Raw genomic sequence first — 16,285 nt, forward strand, 5'->3', positions numbered from 1 at the left:
ACATATACATGCATACATGTATGTGTACATATACAAAACTGTTTATTGCACAAACCACCCAAGCCACAATTTCAGACAGGCACTATCCTTAGTAATACTGAAGAAAACTTCATGTTTCCAGGCAATGACTTACCCTTTGCCATAAGGGAAAAAACTAGAATGCTAGTGAAAATCACCTGGAACCCTGGTAGTGGCCATGAGTTTCCAGGCTAGAGAACGAGGCTTCCCCCTAACATCTCATTGCAAAGCTGTCACAATACTGGAACAGGATCCCTTGGCATCAGGATGGATCCTCCATTCCACAAACTCTGAAGGAAGAAACCACTACTTCCTTGTTTTTGTTGTTGTTGTATTTATTTATTTATTTGTTTGTTTTTTCAAGACAGGGTTTTCTGTGTAGCCCTGGCTGTCCTGGAACTCACTCTGTAGACCAGGCTGGCCTTGAACTCAGAAATCCACCTGCCTCTGTCTCCCAAGTGCTGGGATTAAAGGCATGTGCCACCACTGCCCAGCACTTTCTTGTTTTTTTTTTTTCTTTTAAAATAATTTCAACAACAACAACAAAAAAGAAAACAAAAAAAGGAAAAAAATAATTTCATGTGTTCATAAAAAAAAGTTTAAATAGTTAAAACTGGAGCTTGGGAAGTTTTACATTTAATGTAATAAAGATTTCTTACCTGACGAATAGACTATGTGCTTCTTGCTTTGAGTCCCAAAAAGGGGAATGCTCGGTATGTATGTAGATACAGTGATCTGTGGATGTGAAGTCCTTGCCCAGAGTTCCACCATGGGCTGGGAGAGTCAGAGGGCTGCTGCCTACATGGCTTTTTAGTAACACCACAATTCCTTTAACAGGACCAGTTAAAGCCTGTGAAGACACAGTAATGTAAAGTCACAAATGAGAGCAAGCTATAAAACAAAGGAGTACCATTTACAATGAACTTTAAAAATGTCATTTAAAAAATATCTGTGCATGTTCATGTATAAGTTCACCTGCTGCAGGTGTTAAGGGGCAAGGGCAGGGGAGAGTATCTCTTCCTTGCCCAAGCCACCCCACAACAGATTAGGGGCTAGGGGAGAGGTCAGCTCTCCTGAACTTATGTCCTAAGAGTCACCTCCCCACTATTCCCTACTTTATCATCAAATTCAGCTTTTCTGTGCTGCCTAAATTGTCCTTGAAATTAAAAGAGGCTTCCCCACCAAAACAAAACATAAAGATTTAACATAATTTGTATTAAGCCCCTACCTGGATGTTTACAGAAATTATGATGACATAACGAAATAATGATAATATTTATATGGAAATGCAAAGGAACCCTGATAGCCAAAATAACTTTGAAAAAGATTAACTCAGTTGGAAGATAGAAGAATCTTCCTTCTGATTTCTAAATTTATTACAAACCTCAGTTAGTCATCAAGACAGTATGCTTTCTAGTATAAAACATACACAAAGAGTAAAGGAAAGAATCAAACATATGGAAATCAACCCTTAGAGGTGACATATCATACACTTAGAACCCTAGCATTCAGGAAACTGAGGCGGGCTGATGCTCATGAGTTTGAGTTTAAGGCCAGCTTGGGGTATATAGTGAAACTTTGTCTCAAACAAAACAAAACAAAAGCCCAGAGTAGAAACAGAAATCAACCCTTAGATTTACAGCCAACTGATTTCCAGTGAAAGTGTTATGAAGATTAACTTTATTGTCCACTTGTCCGGACTTAGAGCTACCATGGAAACATACCTCCTTAATGTGTTTATAAGGATTCTTTTAGAAAGGCTTAACTGAGCAGGGAAGACCTACTCTGAATGTGGGCAACATTATCCCACAGATTCTGGTCCTGGAATGAATATAGTAAGAAGAAGAAAGTCAGATAAGACAAGCGCTCATCTGTCTCTGCTTCTTAACCATGAGTGCAATATGATCAACTACCTCAAGCTTCTGCTACCAGGCCTTCTCCACCACGAAGAACTATATTCTCAAATTTTGAGCAAAATAAACCTCCCCCCCAACATTCACACACAGTTGGTTTTGTCAGAGATTTTTCTCATAGTAATGAGAAAAGTAACTAATAAAAGCACTAAAAGATTTAAATGAGAGGCTGACTCACTTAAATCAGTGGTTAAGAGCACTCACTGCTCTTCCAGAGGTTCTGAGTTCAATTCCCAGCAATCACATGGTGGCTCACAACCATCTGTAATGGAATCTGAAGCCCTCTTCTGATATTTCTGAAGACAGCTACAGTGTACTCGCATAAATAAAAATAAATATTAAATCTTTTTTAAAAATTGAAAGAGAAATGTATTTTCAACAAATAGAGCTGGGATGATTAGATAGTCACCTGTGAAGAGTGCATTTCCACAGCCTAGAAAAGATTAACTAGAATGGAACACAGATTTATATTTAAGAGTTAAAACTACGAAACACTTAAGAATAAAACTGAAAAAAAAAAAAAGAATAAAACCAGGGCAAATCTGCTTGACTTGGGGAAGTCAAAGCGGAGGGCGTGGGGTATGTGAATATGTGAGTATATGTGGAAGCCAGAGCAGAAAGCCAGGTATCTTCAATTGCCCTTTATGTTATTGCTTTGAGACAGGGTGTCTCACTGAATGGACAGCCGGACTTTTAGCTAGGCTGGCTGGCAAGTACACAGGATCGCCAGTCTGTCTCCCAATGCTGAAGTTACATGCATGCAAAGTTGTGCTCTGCTTTTTCTGTGACTGCTAGGAATTTGAACTCAGTTCCATACGCAGGCAAAGTGAATGCTCTTACCCTCTGAGCCATCCCCCCAAGCCCCAAGCATTCTGAATATGCTAACAAAAACACAAAAATTGGATCTTGAGATTTAAAGTTTTTTTCTCAAATTTCTCAAGAAATTCGAATGAAAAATCACAGATTGGGAAAATTGCAAATCACATGTCTTATTAGATATCAGAATCATAAAAGCATATAAAAATTCTTACATATCCAAAATAAAAAAAAATCATAACCTAATTCAAATTAGGCAAAAAAATCTTGAATTACACCAAAGATACATGAAGAATAATAAGTACATAAAAGTGCTCAGTATCACCACTATTGAGCAAATGCACTTCAGCAATATAACAAAATAACACTTTGCATCCACAAGAATGGCTTAAGTAGAAAAATCTAATAAAATCTCCAGCAGGTGGAGAATTTGACCCTCTCAGGCACTACTGGTGGAAGGTAGAATGGAGCACCTCCTCTAGAAAACAGTTTGTCAGTTGGCCAAAATTGACAGGAACCCTACATTGTCACAATCACTTGCCAAAGTAGAGGAAGTAAGGCTTAAAATCTTATTTCTAGCTCTTATCAAAATCAGAAAGAGAATTTGTTTTAAAATAAGGTCTCTTTGAAGATTTATTATTATATGTAAATACACTGTAGCAGCCTTCAGACACCCCAGAAGAGGGTATTAGATCACATTACAGATGGTTGTAAGCCACCATGTGGTTGCTGAGATTTGAACTTAGGACCTCTGGAAGAGCAGTCAGTACTCTTAACCGCTGAGCCATCTCTCCGGCCCCATTGAAATGAAAGGTCTTAACTATGTTTCCCAGGCTGAACCCAAATTCCAGAGTTCAAGTTATCCCCCTGCTCTAGTCTCTCAAGTGCTAGTGCCTCAGGCATGTGACACTACTGTTTACTAACCTGCTTGGTGCTGAGCTGTGTGGAACCGTCCTTGTACATCAATGTCACCACCAGGGCTGCTGCCTGCTTAAAAGCATCCATCAGCTGGACTTTTGCCAAATCACCCAAATATCTAACATCACACATCTGTTCCCCCAAAGCTCTCAGGTCCTTGGAGTTTGGCCAAGATTCAGTCTTGTCAGTATCTTTTTCCAGTACTATATCTTTACTTGCTTTTTCTGGGGAATTACTATATGTGATATATTTTCTTTTAAGATTCAAGCTGTCCTTATCTTCTTTGCCTATATTTTCTTTTAGGAAATGCTTTCTCTTATGCTCCATGTTCTGTAAAACTGAAGCTTCCTGATCACACTGTGGAATTAAATAAGTAGAAAGACCCAATGAGCTGATGCTGTTCTGTACTTGACCAGCAGAGAGCTGACATGTGAGCTTAGTAATGGAGGGCTGAGGAGAGAGCTCAATGGATCCTCTTGGTGTCTGGGTTATTAATGACTCAGGGTTCTGCAGAAAAAAGGAAAAATATTTCATTACAACATGGATTCATGAAACGTGTAGAAACCAAGCGGACTTCTGATACAGCTTATCAAAGATAATGAGAGCACACAAGTTTTATATTATCTATGATCTTTCTCCTTTCTTTTTCTAGTGCATGCTAAACAAGTGTTCTACCACTAAGCCACCCCTCCAATCCTAGAACCACACTTTCCAGGAGAGCTAGACAGTCTTTCTAGACTACACAACCCTGGAGCTAGAACAGGTACAAGCTCAAAATGTTTCTTCTAGCACCTGTTCTAGAAGTGATTTATCTCAGAAGATAATGAACAAGTGTGAGGCCTGTAATTTACAGCTCCAAGTAGAAGACAATCATAGAGAAAATGAAATAAAAAATACTTGATAATGTTAATTGACCTATTAAATTAACAAAACTATAGTTCAGCAATGCTTATCCTCATCCCAGCAGTGCAGTCAATACTGGCAGACTGCACTAGCAGGAGAGAAGCACCTCCACCCATCTCAATACATTTGTTTACAATGGTACTTTGTGCTTTAATGTTCATTTCCAAATTTATAATTTACCTCTTGCTTTGCACAACTGCACATTAACATTAATTTTAAAGTAATTTTGAGCTGGGTGGTGATAGAGCATGCCTTTAATCCCAGAACTCAGGAAGCAGAGGCCAGCCTGGTCTACAGAATGAGTTGCAGGACAGTCAGTACTCAATCCAGTCTCAAAAAAAGAAAGAGAGAGGGAAAGAGAGAAGGAAAGAAAGGAAGAATTTTGAAAGAAAATGTCTTAACACTTGGTCATATACCACAGAAAATTTAACATATTTATTAATATTTTTACTGCAGAAGAATAGTTTTGGTTCCAAGAACAGACTTTAGGCATAAAATTATATTAATTAAAAATTCTATGGAGGAATATTCAAGAAAAGGAATTCAATAAGATTTTAGATTGTTGAAGATCTTGCTCATGTGTTTTTAAAATGAGTGGTGGTAGATATCAAATTGCCACAGTATACTTTGAATCATAGTGGATGTTTTTTAAATTTTATGACAGTTTTTAAAATGTTAATATTAATAATATATTAGAATAATGTTCTTTGCAACTTTAGAAACTTATGGTGAAATGTTTTACATTTTAACCTTAAAATATTTCAGAAACAACATAACTTTCCAAAATCTTAGGGCCAAATAATCAGCCAGTAGTACAAGGAACAGGTCCTGACAATATCCCCACTTTACTATAGGGAGCTTAATTTTTAATTAGGTTGGGGGCTGGCAAGATGGCTCACTTGCTGCCAGGCCTAGAGAGCTGAGTTAGTTCCCTGGGACCCACATGGTGGAAAAAATATGTGACTTCTGCAAGTTGTCATCCTCTGACCTCCACATGTGATCCATGGCATGTATCTCTTTCCCAACAAAATTAAAAATTAAATAAAACTCTAAAATAGAGCCGGGCAGTGGTGGCGCACGCCTTTATTCCTAGCATTTGGGAGGCAGAGGCAGGCAGATTTCTGAGTTTGAGGCCAGCCTGGTCTACAGAGTGAGTTCCAGGACAGCCAAGGCTATACAGAGAAACCCTGTCTCAAAAAAACAAACCAAACAAACAAAAAAAAAAAAAAACAAAACAAAAAAACAAAAAAAACCTCTAAAATAGATTTTGCTAGGTATAGTGCTATATGCCTTTAATCCCAGCACTCAGAAAACAGAGACAAGCAGATCTCCATGAATTTGAACTAAGTCCAGTCTACATAGTCAGTTTCAGGCCAGCCATGACTATATAGTAAGACCTCGAAAAAACAAAAATAAATAAAATAGCTTTTTAAAAAGGAGCCTAGCAATGGTAGTTCATCCCTTTTATCCCAGCACTCAGGAGCAGACAGGTAAAGCTCTGTGAGTTCAAGGCCAGCCTAGTCTACAGAGTGAGTTCCAGGATAGCCAGGAAACCCTGTCTTTAAAAAAAAAAAAAAAAGTTAGGTTAGCCTGAATAAGCAGTTTGCTCCAGAGTCCATTTTCTCCACCATGAGGCAGCCTCTGCCACTGCTTCCTTCACAGGGTCTTTGGTGACATGACCTCTTCATTTTCTTGTATTACCAAAACTGGTTAGTTTACTTGAAAAGTTTCAATCTCTTTTCTCTTAAAATTTTCAGTATCCTTTCCCTACTCTCAAAAGGTGGGAGCTTCATTTTGGCCAACTTCTGATCACCCATTACATTTAACTCAGATACAATCTTCATACTTCCTAAAGATATCTCAAGGTCTTGCCCCTACTGCCCCAAAATGAAATCAGCACCAGCAGAGAGCTTGGTTAAATGTCCTTCCTCTTGGTCTCAGAGAACATGAAACTCATTGCTATCACAGCTCTTACTGAACACATGGAGCAGATGTGTGGGATGTTTCTGGGCCCTCCTCTTCCCCACCTGTCTAAATGAAACCATGTGTTCTGTAGAATAAGAACTTTAAAAAAAAAAAAAAGCAGTGTGTCGGGAGTTTTTAGCATATCCCAGGACATTTATTAACTACTGGTTAACAAATGAGGATCATCTGTTTAGAATTCCTCATAACTGCATAGATTTACCTTTGTTTCTAGTGACTGAGTCTTCTCATGTTCAGCTAGTACTGAGTAATGAACACTGGATTTCTTTGTCACTTTTGATGCTTAAAAACAGACAAAGAAACAAAAAATTAACATAAAAAACCAGGCATGGTATTAGATATCTTTAATTCCAACACTCAGGAAGCAGAGGGAGGTGAAGTTCTGTGGATTCAAAGCTAGTCTATACATAGCCAGATCCAGACCAGACCCTATCTCATACAAAACAAAACAAAACAAAAACTTACAGAATTAGCTAACAATTGAAAACTGATTAATATGCTATTTAGCCACTATTAACACAATCAAAATGCATAGGACCATTGTAGTAAGTGGTTATATAAAAGTGTCTTCAAATTAATAGAAGACAGACCTATATAATTATGAAATGTTTATTTGTGGTTACTTGTAATTTGCACTTGATTATTTTATTTGAAAACCTAAAGTTAGTCAGGCAGTGGTGGTACACAACTTTAATTCCAGCACTCAGGAGGTAGAGGCAGGTGGATCTCTGAGTTTGAGGCCAGCATGGTCTAGAGAGCTAGTTCCAGGACAGCCAGGCCCCAGAGAAACCCTGTCTTGAAAAACCAAAACCAAAAAGATAAAGAAAAAAAGGAAATAAAGAGAAAATAAAACCCAAAGTTAACATTCTGAAGTCACCTTATAAGTACTAACGGATTGAAGAAATGGCTAAAATGAATAATACTGCAATCAGGAGCTCAGGAAAAATCACTGATGCAAACACCTAATTTAGATTTTAATTTTAATAACCCTGAGATGAAGAGCTGCATAAATGGCTCAGTGTGTAAAATGTTTGTTGAGTAAGAATAAAGACCTGAGGACCTATAGCCTCCACACGCACACATTTGTGCACTCACACCACTTCCAGCATACAATGGATTGCTGCTGATGCTCTGACAGAACTGGACAATGTTTGATAGTTCGAGATTCAAAGTTACTTCATGTCTTCAGAGTCTCAAGCTCCTTTCCACCAGGAGCTAGTAGCATGGCAGTGGGCGTTTGTAACTTTAATTTTTTCAAATTCTATTTTTTAAAAAGATTTATTTATTTATTTCATGTATATGAGTACACACTGTAGTGTACAGATAGTTGTGAGCTTTCATCTGATTGTTGGAAATTGACTTTTAGAACCTCTGCTCACTCTAGTCAACCCCGCTTGCTCAGTCCTTGCTTGCTCTGGCCCAAAGATTTATTTATTATTATAAATAAATACACTGTAGCTGTCTTCAGTCGCACCAGAAGAGGGTGTCAAATCTCATTATGAGTGGTTGTGAGCCACCATGTGGTTGCTGGGATTTGAACTCAGGACCTTCGGAAGAGCAGTCTCTTACCCACTGAGCCATCTCACCAGCCCCTCAAATTCTATTTTTAATGGTGGTTCTTAAATGCTTTAACCTTCCTTGTAACAACTCACCAACCACCAGATGTAGTGGGAAAGAAAGAGTACAGGGATGGGGGTGGACCTATTTAGAAAGGTTCTTTGGAGCAACTCGCATCTGTGAGTCTAGAAATCAGCAGTCCAGTTCACAGGTTAGCAGGCAGCGAGCGGCAGCTCTATCCACTCACAAACACCTCATGGATACACCAGCAATCCAGTTCAGTTGAGGTGGGTTAGCAACAGCAGTGGCATGACCTAGCAGAGATAGCCAGGCCACAGCCTCTGTCAGGAGGGGCCAGCAGGAACACCAGGTGTGCCTCTCTCAGGAAAGCAAAGACTCAAGACCCACAAGCATTGCACAGCTAGGTGTATCAGCAAGCCAAGCTTGCTCTGTCACTCTGTGGAGTCCTATTTATATCCTCCAAACATCTCATGTCCTCCATGGGTCTTGCCTCTGCACATGTTATGTCTTCGTACATGTCCTGCCTCCGCATGTGCATGCAATCAGCCTGAGTCCTTGGATGCTGCAACAAACTATAGTACACCACCACAAGGTTTTTGGTATGTTTATCTCTATGGTGTCCTAACAAATACAGCTCAATTATGCAATGTAAGACAGACCAATATATGCATGTCATTAGCAAAGAATCCTCATCACATGTCCTTTCATGTGCTTGCTTTAGCAAACATCCTCTCTCCTGTTTATACTTCAGTAAAACATTCCTTCATGAGTTAGTCTTATCCTTTCACACCCACATCCATTTTAACAAAACATTCCTTCACGTTTGCCCCAACAAAACACCATCCAACCAACTTTCAATTTTCAAAAGAACCCTTAAGTTTCCACTTCAGGCATTTTTAGTTTAATTTTAATCTTTTAAAAGATTTATGATTCTCTGATGCTGATGGAATAGCCTTGACTTCATATTCTTGGAGTCTGTATTATGATTCTTTTGTTAAGGCTCTAAAAGCCATGCATCTTTTTTTTCCACCTTTAATATCATCATGTCTATTGGGCTGGCAATACACATGGCTGAGACAGTAGCTTCACTGCCTGAACCCCATCTACTTTAAGCCCTACATGAAGCAGGTGGCTTTTGTATCATTCACTGTATAGGATAGGACACATTCTCAAATGTGAGACATATGCCTTTACTCTTCCATGTTTTCTGACAGGTCTGTGCCTCTTTCTTACTGGTGGGAGGCATAAAATGCTGTAAATACCCTACTGCATCCACTAAGGCTTCTGAATCATTTAGAGTTTATCTCTCTCCCATTGAACAGCAAGAGCTCCAGTAGACAGTATTTGTGCATGTTCGATGGCATGATGCCATCGAAACACTTCCTAACAGTCCTGGGCAAGGTGAAAGTTTATATCATCCATCCTAAATGAACATGAGCTTCTTGACTTTCCTAGCTAGTTGGGATCCTGGAGCTGACCCTGTAAATGTGTTAAATGTTGTCACAGAGGTGTTAAATGTTGTCAGTGCTAAATGTTGTCAGCAGAGGGTGCTGGAGGAACACTGTCAGAGGATGGACACCTCTCCTTTTTTTCAGCACACTATTCCAGCAATGGGGGAGGAAGCTGCTCCCTATCTGCAACTTATATCTTTTAGAGTTCTCTTTATATACCTTGGTGGCTAAAATGCATCTAGTCAATAACAATTAAAACATTCCCTGTTCAAATTACTGCATGACTTCTGTCCCCTGAGAGAAAGAAAATACTCCCTTAGCAAACCTGGTTCTGCTAAACCACTTTAGCAAAACAAAACAAAACAAACAAACAAACAAACAAAAAAACAGGAAGTGTAAAGAGACCCAAGAAAGAAAAACAACTTATACTATAAAAGTACATATAAACTCTGAAAGTTTCAGATAAAATGTTTGAGCACACAAAAAAAGAAATTAAGAAAAAGTAGAGTAATAAGACATCAGTTTTCAGGCAGAAGAACAGTAGGGCCTGGATCTTCAGCCATCCAGGTAACATGGACAGGGATTAGCTGCATGGGAAAGGGCTTCTTGGCCCTTTGTATATCTGGATGGCAAAACCTCCAGAACCACACTTTTTGTACCATTTAGTTTTCACCCTTTATCATATTTGATAATTCACCCTATCTTTCATTTCAATCTACTCTGGTTCTCTTTCCCAAAGTCTTCCTTCTACTTTATGAACACAAGATTAAACAGAAAACATTGTCTGAGTTTGGCTTCTTTAACTTAATATGGTCTCCGGTTTCTCTACAAATGGCAGTTACATTATGGCTGAGTAAGACTCTATTGTATACATATACATTTCCTTAACTCATCTGTTGATGGGTGCTCCCTCAACCTTAAGTTCTGCTGGCCTAGAAGTTTTGATTTCTCATAGGGAGTGCTCCTGCCAGGAACCACAACAAAAATTCCATTGACCTGAAAACTCAAGATTTTCCCCTGGCCTGTTTGGGCTTCTGATACCCTTAAACCAACAAGCTAAGAAAGGAGTGGGATTATTAGGAGGGATGACTGATCCAGATTACCAAGAGGAAATTGGATTGCTTTTCCATAATGGAAGTAAGAAAGACTATATCTCTAATTCAGAAGATCCTTTGGCATCTCCTGGTGATACCATGTCTTGTGATTAAAGTCAATGGGAAACTACAACAACCTAATCCAAACAGGTTGAGAAAAGGTACAGACCCTTCAGGAGTGAAGGTATAGCTTACTCCTTTAGGAAAAGTGCCAAAACCTTGCTAAGGGTGAAGGAAATACTGAGTGTGTAGTGGTAGGAGGTAGTTACAAATACCTGCTAAGGCCACATGAGCGGCTGAAGAAATGAGTACTATAAGTGGCATGTTCTGTCATATTTAAAGAATGTATTAGTACAGATATTTGTGCTTTCTTTCCTCAATGTCTTTATCATGTAATATAACATCAATTAACAGACTATCAGTGATTATCATATTTAAATTCAAGGTACTAAAAGAACATCCCTCAAGAAATATTGCTGCCTATTCTAAAAATCTGTAATGTTTGTGGTTGTATGAGGGACTGTTATATCACATTTGGCATAATTATGAGCTTATTAAATATGTAATATGTTTGTGACCATACATGGGATGGTTATTATCATGCTAGCTATAATTATCTGGCTATTGTTTTCATTTGGAAATTAAGTGTGATATAAGGAAATATGACTGTGTGTCAAATTGACAAGGAGTGGACTTGTGGTGGCTATTCTTAGTTGCCAACTTGACTACATCTAGAACTGACTAAAACCCAAGCAGCAGGATACAAATATGAGTTTTTTCTTAAGTAAATCATTTGAAGTAGAAAGACCTACTTTTAAATTGGATTTGTGTGTGTGTGTGTGTGTGTGTGTGTGGTGGAAAGATCCACCTTTAATCTGGATCACACCTTCTGCTGCAGCCTGTATAAAAGACACAGAGAAGGAAGCAACCAGGCACTTCAGAAGCAGATCTCTGTGAGTTTGAGACTTGCCTGGTCTACAGAGTTAGTTCTAGGACAGCCAAAGAAAAGAGGAAGCTTTTTTTGCCTGTTTACTCTCACTTGCAAGCCGATTCATTGATGTTTGAACCCCACTTCTTTGGGATTCCGGTATATATAGAAGACCAATTGAGAAAACTAGACTCATGAACTGTACAGTTACTTGCCTCTTGGACCTTACATTGGCAGACGACCATTGCTGGTTGTCTATCATTCTATCATTCAGTTCCTCTAGAGAACCCTAATACAATAGGCATGTATTCTGATTCTATAACCTGGCTATTGTGAATAGGTGTGTAAGTATTTGACTTTGATTTCATTGAATATATACCCACAAGTGTACAATTAGATCATATGTATGTGTTTATTTATTTGGTTTTTAGAGACAGGGTTTCTGTATAGCTCTGGTTGTCCTGAAACTCTCTGTAAACCAGACTGGCCTTAACTCATAGCTCTGCCTACCACTGGTTCCTGAGCGCTGGAATTAAAGGCATTTACCACCACTGCCAATCATATTTTCTTTTGATTTCCATGGTAGGTGCATTACTTTACATATCCATTAAGCTGTGTTGTTTAAGGGTTCCTTTATCCCCATATCCTGAACAGAAAAAAAAATTAAAAGAAACTCTTAAAACTTTTTTTAAAGATTATTTTTATGAGTGTTTTACTTGCATGTACCTGTGCATACTACATGCATGCCTGGTGCCCGAGCAGGTGGTAAGCCTCCATATGGGTGCTGGAACTACAACCCAGGTTCTTTGCAACAAGTACTCTTAACCACTGAGCCAAACATCCAGTCCCAAATTTGTCTTATTGATGACAGACATTCTAACTGGGGTAAGATGGCATCTTAATATAGTTTTGATTTGAATTTTCCCGACAGTTAAAGACATTCGTTATTCATGTATTTATTGGCTGCTTGTATTCCTTTTCAGAACTCTGTTCAACTTATCTGTTCATTATTCACTGGCCGATTTTTTCTTTTTAATTTCTTGAGTTGTAAAATTTTTAGATGCCAATGCTGTTAGCTGAACAGCTCACAAGGATTTTCTTCCATTTTGTAGACTGCCTCTTCATTACTTCCCCAAGATGCCCAAACTCCATTCTATATCATCCCATTGGTTGGTCACTTCTTGATGATTTCTTAGGCTAGTGTCCTATTTAGAAAGTCCTTGTGTATATCTCTAAGTTTTTTCCCATTTTCTTCTTTCAGGTGTTAATTTTAGTTTTCCCAGCACCAATTGAAGATGCTGTCATTTCTCCACCATATTTTGGCATCCTTGTTGAAAATTGGGTGTTTGTAGCTTCCAGGGTCCTTAGTTCTATGCCATTGTTGGTCTCTATCTGGTTTTGCGTCAGTGCCATGCTGTTCTTGTTACTACTGTTCTATGATAATATGAGATCAAGTGTTGGGATACCTATAGTATTGTTTCTTGCTCAGGACTGCTTTGACAACTTGTGATCTTCTGTGTTCTTAGGAGTCTAGCTCAAATTATAGGAGTTTAGTTGTCATTAATGTCATTGGACTTTTGATTAAGATTGCACTGATTATATAGATTGCTTTTGGCAATAGTCATTTTCCTCAGGCCATCTCCACCTTCTAGTGTCTTCAATTTCCCATGGTTCTACTCTTTTCACTGGAAAAGTCTCTCACTTCGTCTGTCTGTCCATCCTTTCTTCTTTCCATCTTTCCTTCCTTTCTTGAGACAGGATGTATCTATGTAGTTCTGGCTATCCTGGACCTGGCTATATAGACCAGACTGGTCTCAAACATCTTGCCTCTGCCTTTCAAGTGTTGGAATTAAAGGCATGCACCACCACACTCAGCCTGATTTTTTTTTCCAACATGTTCTTTATATAGAAAAGCAACTGGGGGTGGAGAGATGGCTCAGTGGTTAAGAGCACTGACTGCTTTTACTGAGGTTCTGAGTTCAATTCCCAGCAACCACATGGTGGCTCACAACCACCTGTAATGGAATCCGATGCTCTATTCTGGTGTGTCTGAAGACAGTGACATACCAGTGTACTCACATATATAAAATAAACAAATCTAAAAAAGGGAAAAGAAAAGCAACTGATGTTGATCTGCATCTTGCTACTTTGATAAAAATATTTAGATATGAGTTTTCTGGTGTTATCGTGGTCTTTTAAATATAGGCTCACAGTCTGAAATAGGAATAATTGGACATCTTCCTTTGTGTATTCTTTACTGCTCTGGCTTAAGAATTCAATAACTACATTGGAAAACAGTGGAAAATAGACATATTTTTCTTTTTAAAACTGTTTGCTTATTTTGTGGTGGCCAGTGCTTGCCACAGGATGCCAGTGGTCAGAGAACAACTCTCAACATTAGTTCTCTGTCCTTCTACCATATGGGTGCCATGGATTGAACTCAACTTGTCAGGCACAGTATTAAGCACCTTTACCTGATGCTCTATCTCACTAATTAGACATTGCTTTCTTATTCCTGATTTTACAAAGAATGTTTTCAATTTTTCCTCCACTTAATCTAGTGTTTGCTATAGATTTTAATTTTTAAAAATTATTTTCCCATTTTCATACTACATAGCTTGTAGTGTGCAAGTATGTATATGCATATTTGCAAGTATAGGCACACATGTGAGTAGGGGCATGAACACATGGGTGCTCATGCAAGTAGGGATTCAAGCTGATGTAAGGAATCTCCCATCACCCTTCTCTTATTCATTGAGGCAGGAATCTCAATCGAATTGAGAGTTCACGGATAAGGCTAGTCTCACTATAGACACATGTGTACACACACACACACACACACACACACACACACACAGCATTTACATGAATTCTGGGAATCTGAATTTTAGTCCTCAGATTTGTTTAAGTACTTTAACCATGGAGTCATCTTCACAATCCTTAATTTTAAAACTACACTTACTTATGTTTGTGTGTAAATATGCCACACCATGCACATAGTCAAGAACAACTTTCAGGAGGAATTCTCATAGTCTACCAGGTAGATCCTGGTGACTGAACTCAGGTGGTCAAACTTGGAGGGAAGTGCTGTCTTACTATGCTAAGATATGGTCCTTCTAGACTTAATTGCTTCAGGACAAATATGAAAGGGTAATGAACTTCGTCAAATGCCTTTGTCAAATACATGAATCTATTGAGATGATCATGTGATTTCTGTCCCTGATTCTACTTATGTGCTATATTAATTTACTAATTTGCTTGTTTTGAACCACTGTTGCATCCTTGGAACAAAACTAACTTGATCATGTTGTACAATGTTTTCAATGTAGTATTAAATCTCAGTTTACAAGTATTTTATTGAGAAAATCTACATCCATGTACATAAAGGAAACTAGCACTAAAACACCGTGAGCTGTGAGGAAAGGTCAAAAAAGAAATGGGAGACAAAAAAGTGTCATATTTTCAAAGTCATAGTTAAAATCTGAATGGAACAACAAAAATGTAAGTTGAAGTTATAACTTTGCATTGGTATGGAATTTATAGATTGATGCAGATTTAAAGTTTTCACTGCTGAGAATTTCTTTTCTTTCTTCTTCCTTTTTTTTTTTTTTTTTTTTTTTTTTTTTTTTTTTTTTTTTTGGAGACGGGTTTTTTCTGTGTAGCCCTGGCTGTCCTGGAACACACTGTGTAGACCAGGCTGGCCTCAAACTCAGAAATCTGCCTGCCTCTCCCTCCCATGTGCCACCACTGCCCAGCTTGTGTGAATTTCTTATATTAATACAAAATTTGAAATTAATATTGTTATTCTTTGATAGGTATTTTAACTATGCAACTTATCTAAGAATACAAGGCCAGTCCTTCTAATAACTGCCATTACAAACTGTTTAGGATGATTAAGTAATACGAGTTATGGGCCAGATAGTAAACTCATGGTTGTATTATATTGATTTAATTATAATATGATGTTTTTAATTTACTCAAATTGAAATGACTAAGAATAGTTAAGGTTTAACAGTTCAGATATACTTTGCATAGATAGTCTTCAAAAGCATCAGAAGTCCACAGAATACATTTAAGGCTGTTTCAGTATTAAAGATCATTTGACTAGAGGCATGTCTGCTCCTGACAGCATCCCCTTCTTGGCTCAAAAAAGAAAGTGAGCATCAATGGAGTTGCTCCAGTTGTGGTGAGATAGCCACTGGGCAAGAATTGCCTCAGCTCATATAAGGACAAAAATACTGTCCAGGAAAAGGACACACAATGCGGAATAGTTGACTGATAACTCTGCCAAAACAGGGTAAGCAGTCCTTAATAATCCTGCTTTGCAAAGGTCTGCGAGATGATCCTGAACCAGAAGGCTGAAGATTGATGCTTCAATGTTTTAAGGAATGAGAGACTGTCCAGGTAGTCTGTGGACTCTACAAATTGGTTAAGTTTTTAAAACTATGGTTTTTTTTTTTTTTTAAGATTTATTTATTTTACACTGTAGTTGTCCTTAGAAACACATCACAAGGGTGCCTTGGATTCCATTACAGATGTGTGTGAGCCACCATGTGGTTGCTGGGAATTGAACTCAGGACCTCTGCAGAGCAGTCGATGCTCTTAACCACTGAGCCATCTCTCCAACCCGAAAACTATGTTTTATGTTTCCTGTATTTTCAGATATATTTCAGTCTTTTTCTT

General features: G+C 38.2%; 1 protein-coding gene across 5 annotated transcripts in view; it reads right to left on the reverse strand.

Annotated features, from left to right (window-relative positions):
* Poln (DNA polymerase nu) overlaps positions 1–16,285 on the reverse strand; it is a 146,714-nt gene that overhangs the window by 107,822 nt on the left and 22,607 nt on the right. For 4 of the 5 annotated variants that reach the window (XM_031341031.1, XM_031341034.1, XM_031341032.1 and 1 more), the window contains 3 exons: positions 6,754–6,833; positions 3,672–4,172; positions 678–868 (listed from right to left, as the gene is read on the reverse strand). In XM_031341031.1, the coding sequence (XP_031196891.1) occupies positions 678–868; positions 3,672–4,172; positions 6,754–6,833 (772 nt within the window). The remainder of the gene's footprint in view (positions 1–677; positions 869–3,671; positions 4,173–6,753; positions 6,834–16,285) is intronic. The other variant, XM_031341035.1, reaches the window with a different exon arrangement.

Source organism: Mastomys coucha, unplaced genomic scaffold (genome assembly GCF_008632895.1).
Source record: "Mastomys coucha isolate ucsf_1 unplaced genomic scaffold, UCSF_Mcou_1 pScaffold22, whole genome shotgun sequence".
In the NCBI taxonomy this organism is placed as follows: Eukaryota; Metazoa; Chordata; class Mammalia; order Rodentia; family Muridae; genus Mastomys; species Mastomys coucha.